This window comes from Lingula anatina, chromosome 1 (genome assembly GCF_051362555.1).
Source record: "Lingula anatina isolate TDL-2025a chromosome 1, LinAna3.0, whole genome shotgun sequence".
NCBI lineage: Eukaryota > Metazoa > Brachiopoda > Lingulata > Lingulida > Lingulidae > Lingula > Lingula anatina.
In genome coordinates this window covers 45,712,246-45,720,190 of record NC_141767.1, presented here as the reverse complement: position 1 = coordinate 45,720,190, position 7,945 = coordinate 45,712,246, and the positions used below count along the sequence as shown (strand labels likewise).

Sequence of the window (7,945 nt, the reverse complement as noted above, 5' to 3'; positions counted from 1 at the left end):
GATTACAACAATAATCACTGGACAATGATTAAGAGTTATTGAAATGAACAAGAGGTGGTAATATGCAATAACACAAAAAAAAAAAAAAAAAAAAAAAAAAAAACAATGGGAAAGATTTTTTTCCTGGACAATGATACCACTTATTAAAATGAACATGCGTACAAGAGATGGTAATATGCAATACCACACAAGAAAAAAAAATGTAAAACAATACTTGAATACTCATAAAACAATGAACAAGAGGTGGTAATATGCAATACCACACACACAAAAAAAAAAAAAAAAAAAAAACAATGGGAAAGATTTTTTTCCTGGACAATGATACCACTTATTAAAATGAACATGCTTACAAGAGATGGTAATATGCAATACCACACAAGAAAAAAAAATGTAAAACAATACTTTCACTGGACAATGATTACCAGTTATGGAATTGAACAAGAAGTGGTGATATGCACTACCACACAAAAAAAAAACAATGGAAAAGATTTTTTTCCTGGACAATGATACCAGTTATTAAAATGAACAAGAGATGGTAATATGCAATACCATACAAGAAAAAAAAGGAAAACAATACTTTCACTGGACAATGATCATCAGTTACTGAATTGAACAAGAGGTGATCTGAAGGACAAGCAGATCCATACATTGAAATCTTTATAAGATGGACAGGATACTTTGGCAGTTTTACCCACAGGCTTTGGTAAAAGCATAATTTTCCAGCTCCTTCCTTTCCTATTCCAGAAAAAATTGGTCGACAGCAACCAATGATTAGTTTTAATCGTTAGGCCATTTAATTGGATTATGCACTTATGGAACTATCATACCTTTGTCAACTGAAATGTACGGTGATGATGGACATTTGAGTCTACCACTGGACAATAAGGATGATAAGCAAATTTCTATAGCTATATCCAAAGATCAAGTTTACAGACATCTGCTTTTGCTATATTTTTTAAATAAAGAAGGCCATTGAAAATAAAATACCAGTATCTTGGAAAATATCACTGTTTGATTACATGCCCCCCCCCCCCCCCCCACACACACACACACACACACAAACACATACACCCAACAATACTTTCACAAAATTATACTACTTTCAGTAAAATTGTTAAAAGTATTGTCTTAATAAAGAAACATATAATGCGGATAAATACACTAAATGTTGAGCAATGTTGTCATGAATCATCTTCACATGTTAGGTTTTTGGCCTGCTTTTTATAAAACTTTTTCGGAAGTTTCTTTGTATATAGTCCATTTTCTATAAGATATTGTTTACTGTGATGTTTTGCTGCTCCACACTGGAGTTGAAAATCACACAATGCTTTGAGAGGTCTCACCAAAATCTGAAATTGATTTGACAAAAAAGGAAAAAAAGGAAAATTAGCATTTTGCTTGAATAAATAAATTAATACAATGAAAATTCTCAAAACAAAGGCAGTGAAAATGTAACACTTTGTTAGTTTGCAGTCAGCAAATTCTATTGCCTTCTTCAGTATGCTGGCATAAATTTTTGAAGAATTGATATGCTAACTGTAATCAAAGCTAAAGGTCTACATGAGAGAGAGAGACAGCACCAAATACCTCTTTAATTTCTGGTCTTCCCTCTAATATGGAGATTGTCACGGCAGCAGTTTCTAGTGTTGAAAGGCTTCCATCTGTGGGCTGTGTTCGTATCACATATTCACTGACTCCAGTTTCACTAAGTTGAACCTGCAAAGGAAATATGTATAACTACTTAAATAATGTTGTTCAAGTTGTGAAATCTATATCTGAAAAAAAAAAAAAAAAAGTGAAAATATGCAACTGGAGTGGTCAAAACTGACTATCATGGGGGGGGGGGGGGGGGTCAATGTTAGGATTTTTTCATATATAAAAGAAAAAACCTTTCTTAAAAGAATTGCTTTTCTTTAACTCATATCTTATTACTAAAGCATCCAATTAATTGACAGGTGGGGAAAGTATGAACCAATAATGAAATAAATCCAAAGTCTACCTAATAAAGACACAAGGCACCAATGAAATACATACTTGTCTTAAATTTTGAAATATTTCATTGTGTCTATACATTCCTTTGGCCTGAGTCCATGTTCCGTCTATTAGAAGGAGATTGTATGCTACGCTCCCATCTCTAGGTTCTATATCTTTAATATCTACAGCATTTGGTCCAGGGAAAAGTAGCAGAGTGTTTGGGCTGGAAATAACCTGTTCTAATTCTGGATACCTAAAAATAAAAGACAGTACGTACAAAGCCACAAACACTCATTTATCTAACAATACATGTTTTAGTTAAAAAAATAGTGATATCGATATTCATACCAATCTGCACACTTGGGATTGCTTTTTTATACCATTTTATTGAAGTAATCCAGTTCTGAATGTTTCCCATAATAATAATTAAAACATAGTTTCTTCCAGTATATTTCAGAAGGTAATATTGACATCCAAGTACTTTCATTTGAGGGATTTTATCACTTTAGAAGGTCTGAACTGGGAAAGATAACAAGCTTTGCAGAATGTGCAGACATAGGGAAAAGACTGGACATTACAGTTTCAATCATGGATAGAAAACTTTTGATTTAAACAAAACAATTCCTTTAAAAGTAAACTTTCACTGTCCAATAAAAATATGGCAAATTGGGATTGTCATTTTAATGTGTATTGGTATTTTGAATTGACTAAAGATCCAGCTTACTTGTTTATTGGAAATTTTTTGCCAACATGTATGTGACACTTCTTAGGCCCAAGACCATAATAAAGCATTGGCGCAGTTTTCAGACTTCTGGCCTCCTGGAAAAATAAAAACATTGATACTTCATTGGTGAAAAATACCAAACTTTTTCATACATTCATTTAAAACAATTAAAAAAATATATATATATATATATATTTTTAATTGCTATCATCACAATCTGTGTTCATTTTCTCAACTGTTAGATATTTCCTTTAAACTTAGAAATAGCAATTATGTTATATCAATATCAATACACACACACACACACACACACACACACACACACACACACACACACACACACACACACACACACACACACACACTTACCTCAAATGGATGTTGGAATATATGGATGGCAGTTTTTACATTAAGAGGCTCTAATGGTAAATATGGGCACCAACATACAGTAATTGGACGGCTAAAAGGAAATGAGGTTTCATTATCACTACATTTGAACCATATATAATAAGAACTTAAAATATAAAAGGTTAAAACTTTTTGACGTAATGTATGCAAACTCATAAAAATATAAAACAATTACAAATGTAAAAATTTACTCATGCTGGAAATTCTATCAACATAAAATTATGTGCATCTACTTTGCATTAGACATGGATCTGAACCAATTACAAATGACAGAGGAAATTAGACAGAATAAAACTATAATGCCAAATATTTGGGAGGATTTACAAATGATAATGTTCAAGTACAAAGTACAAAAATCCTAGCTTGCACTTATTACTTCTGGCTGTTTTGCTTACTAAACAAAGCATGAACACAAATACTTCAGAAGTCTTTGGTGTGCTATTTGGCATGGGTGAAGAGAGTGCTCAGTTGACAGTGTTATTTTCCCTTTCAAGTTTCACATGAAGCTAACTGTCATGAAGTGGAAAAATTATCTTTATTTACCAAAAAAGTGAAACAAGTTTTGAGTTATGTACTTATTGAACATGTGCATGATATTTTTGATGAAGATTTCTCAAAAACGTTTGTAAACTGCAATTGCAAAGCATGAAAATCAAAGTCTTCAATGGGTGTAGGTTTTCACGGCGTGACGGCGGCATAACTACTAGTAGTATCTTACCTCCTTCTGCTGAATTCAAGGCGAGTTGAGGAGATAAGCGTTAAGATTAAGATTTGAGAGCTGGATGCAAATTAGTCGTCATTTTAAAGTTTTTGTGGGGCCTTTGCTTTCATGCGTGAGCACCATTATCAAAAACCGTATATAGAAGCGCTAACGCATGAATTTCGTGCTAGAAACAGAGTAAGACCGAGCTGGTAAAAAGCTGCTCCACGACGCACGAGACTTCAGTCTTCTGCCTTTGTTCACGTCAAAGAATCACTGGTGTTTGTGAACATAATACTGCTTACCAACACTTTTTGCATAAGTCCCTCTTTTTTAATGGTTCTTCTATTGCCTCAATAACATCTCCTAAATCTCTAAAGAGCTCGTTTTCACTATTTAGTGAATCGCATTCATTGTCGGCGTTTGTTTCACTGGGTGTATCCATAGCAAGAGCCCGGATGAAACATTTTATCAAGCACCCTAAAGTCGATCACATGTCATGAGGTACTTTAAATTTATTTATATAAAATTTACTTTATATAATTTTTTATATAAACATTTTTCTATTTGAATAATGTACCACTGTACATATCATTTTTATTTCTCAAACTTATTGTGCTGCCAAGTATATCACCAAGCAATTTTACGCGCGTATAAGTATTGTAAAATGGCTGCAGTGGGCGACTGTCGGTCGATAGCGAATAAAAAATCCTGCAGACGCTCTCATCAAGACTTATTTTAACCAGAATCATGAATCGGCACCAAGTGCTGACTGGTGCTGTCAATACTGGAGATCACTGCTACGCTGTAGGAAGTGTGGAAGGTATCAACTTCACGGTAAGTTTGCATCCATTTGCAGGATTTTAATCAGTTTCACTGTCTCCACATTCATTAACAATGTCTGTCGCAAAAAATGATTACCAAGTTTGTGGAGGTGTAAGTAAGTTTATGAGGTTTGAGTTTTCATGTTTGCTTATATGTTTAAAACCTATATTAAGGTAAAACGTGTGAATCCAAGAATGTAATGTTAATGAAGTTGTCTAAAAGAATACCACACTTCCTGTTGCATTTGTTTTTATTTTTAAAATTATTATTATTTCTTATCTAGTGGTATTGTTCACTGAGTATTCATGTACTGAGTATTGAAAAGAAAAGGCACGATGAATATAATGAGTCAGGGGCATGTTTTTGTATCCTGGATTAATAAGCTGCAGAATTATTCGCCTTTGTTAAGTCATTGTCAAGCAAGTGAAATGGACCACATCTCATGTTTAAAGAAAATATATGAATAGGTTAAGTTTGGAGGTTGTCAAATAACACTTGCTAAACAAAAATGTGACTAGCATTGGCTGGTGTATGGATACTTAATATGTAACTCACAGAAATATTATTGATCAAAGTTCAGATTTAATTAATTACCACTTGTTTAAAGTGTTCTTTTCACACATTGTATAGCTCGCAATTTGCAGAATATTGAACAGAGTTGATATCATTGCTCATTTTATTAGAAAAACCACTTGAATAACATAATCAAAAACCTTGGAATCAAAAACAAATTACTCTTTGAAGGTCAATATATCTTGAATTGGTTTATTTGAAGATGTTTCCATTAAGCAGTCAATACTTAATCTGTAAACCAATATCTCTCTCTTTTCAGGCATATGCTGCAGGGTGTGACATTGTCATTTTAGCTAGTGATTTTCAGCGAGTTCAGATAATCCCTGGTGCCACTCATGGTAATATTCAAGTCAGCTGCATAGACTGTTCTATAGACACAGGAAAGGTGAGATATTTGGTGGCTTTGCAGTATACACAGATAAATACAAATGATGTGATCCATTTTGTGTTACCCTCTACCAGGGCGGCAGATATTACAGGCACATTTTCTACCAGCCTTTAGAAGATTTGACCGTATTTAACCAGAGACATAATCTGTGAATAGTGAAAAATCAATCTGTGACCCTGGTAGATGGTAAGTTTGTGTCTGGACAAGTGAGACACACTGACTGGTGATTTAACAAAATAAATAGCAGTACACTTCTGATAGTTTGATCTTATATTAAATGGGTTTTATATAAAAAAGATAAAATGATAGTTAATTCTGCTTTTATTGTTTATTTTTTATTGATCAGGAGTTTTTTTTTTTTTTTTTTTTTTTTTTTTTTTTACATTTGTGTAAATGCATTGGTAACATATTGGAGGGCAAGGATACCTTAAAATTGAAATTTGTTCGTGAAATATGTTATCAGTGTGAAATATTTATGTGATGCAATGATAATTTATCACAAAACTCTTGTTTCTTTGATGTAGATAATTTAAATATGATTTAAAAGCTCTTTTGGCAATACTGTCATGTAACAATTATGAGTTTTACTGTGGCAGTTTTTTTTCTGTTCATGGATCAGAGTTGTGAAAATGGAATTAACACATGATCTCATCTGACTTAACTGGAAATATTGAACTTTCTAATTATGTTTGAAAGAAAACATTTAAATCTCTAACTGGTGGTTGATATATCTAGTTAAAAAATTATTGCTGTTGGCAGTTAACATTTTATAGACATTTATTATAATTGATATAGGTCCATTGAATATAGTCAAAAAGAAAAATTAAACTGTACTTCAGCCTGTACAGTACAAAGTTAGGAATGTGAAAAGCCCAGAAGTGCAGTTCAACACTGTGAAGACTTGTCGAATACACTTCAGTAATGCAGTATTGTCTAGCTTTGATGTTCATTTGAACTAATCACATTCTTTTGGCCTCTGCTTTACTGTAGCCTATTGCTAACTCAATGCAACAGACAATGTGATAATGGGATCATCTTAACCTTAGGTCTGACTATTGATCAAAATAAATGGTCAGGAGGCAACACTTATTGGAGAAATGACCACAATAATACAGACTTCATCCTGGCTTTAAATTGGCTAAATACTGTAGACGTTTTTAATCCATTATTTCATTTAATCACTTAATTTCCTCAATCTATCACAAAGGCATTTTGAATTGAACGAACACGGCAGTTTCATCATAAATGAAAATAGCTGTGCAGGAAGCAAAAGGGAAGCAGTCTGTTGTATTTGCCTTTATCAATCAATATTTTCTCTTTGCACCATCTGTTTTGGTAAGGTAGAAGTTAGCGCATTTTGTTGCACTTTTGATAAAGAAACTAAGCATATCTGAGTGTTCATTGTGTGGATCTTCAAAATTAACCTTCCTAAAAGATCTTATTACAGTAAATTTATTTTAATTTCACTATTGTAAGAGTTTACATGGTAGTTATAAGCTTGTCTCTCTATAGTTGCAATGTAATTTTTTCCAAAAAAAAGCTTGGTGGTAGACAAATCAGAATTCTTATAAATACAAATTGACTTTTTTTTTGCATTTATTTTAGGTAAAGTATAAAGTGTCTTGCTGTTAAGTTGACTGAAATTCACTATGATGATACAAGCCCATGTAAAGGAATATTTTATGATTATAATTTTGCTTCATATCACTGCTTGAAATCAAATATATTGTTACCTGAAGTGACTGGCATCAATCTGCTTGAGAATATCAAAGATAGTATTTTATACTTGTTTATTAGATAAAAACTAAAAAAAAAAAGATATTAGAGGTTAAATTGGGACAATTGTAGTATATTATATTAACACTTCTATAAAAACTCCACCTAGAATGATATCCCCACAGTACTTAAGTGAATACCTCTTCATTTCTTTAAGTTCATGCATTTTCATGACTTATCTAAGGATGGAAAGTTTGTCGATATTTAATGCCAGATTCATAACATGACCTATCATTCAGTGCATAGATATTATTTCGTATGTTTGTAACAGTATATTGATCAGTCAGAGAAGATAGAGGAATAAGGTAATAACCATTGATTTCACCCTTAGACACAGCTGATTTATCAATGATTTTGTTTCTGATATTTACATAATATTAATGACATGCACTAAACTTTTACTACAGGTTTATGTTATCAAATCCTTGAGTGCATGGTATATCAAAATATTTTTTGTAAAAGGGATTTCAAAATTTGAAGATACGTCTCATTTATCCAAATGAATCTAAAGAAGAAGTATTCCCTTTAGAGGAAATGCTTTCTTTATGTCAAATTCAGCTTTTTATTTTATCTCAGA

The 7,945-nt window shown here is 32.4% G+C and overlaps 2 protein-coding genes across 10 annotated transcripts in view; one reads left to right on the top strand and one right to left on the bottom strand.

Moving 5' to 3' along the window:
* Positions 1-771: 771 nt before the first annotated feature.
* LOC106162144 (tRNA-uridine aminocarboxypropyltransferase 2) lies at positions 772-4,276 on the bottom strand. The gene is made up of 6 exons (XM_013539292.2): positions 4,112-4,276; positions 3,068-3,158; positions 2,699-2,793; positions 2,035-2,227; positions 1,588-1,716; positions 772-1,349 (listed from the first exon to the last, which is right to left on the bottom strand). The coding sequence occupies exons 1-6, from the start codon at positions 4,249-4,251 to the stop codon at positions 1,182-1,184; spliced, it is 816 nt and encodes a 271-aa protein (XP_013394746.1). The 5' UTR covers positions 4,252-4,276; the 3' UTR covers positions 772-1,181.
* Positions 4,277-4,432: 156 nt separating this feature from the next.
* Positions 4,433-7,945, top strand: part of LOC106164574 (dmX-like protein 2) — a 58,730-nt gene continuing 55,217 nt past the window's right edge. For 7 of the 9 annotated variants that reach the window (XM_086999696.1, XM_086999697.1, XM_086999693.1 and 4 more), the window contains exons 1-2: positions 4,447-4,643; positions 5,464-5,589. In XM_086999696.1, the coding sequence (XP_086855822.1) occupies positions 4,557-4,643; positions 5,464-5,589 (213 nt within the window). In that variant the 5' untranslated portion in view covers positions 4,447-4,556. Of the gene's footprint in view, positions 4,644-5,463; positions 5,590-7,945 lie in introns of all 9 variants that reach the window. The other 2 variants (XM_086999700.1, XM_086999701.1) reach the window with 2 other exon arrangements.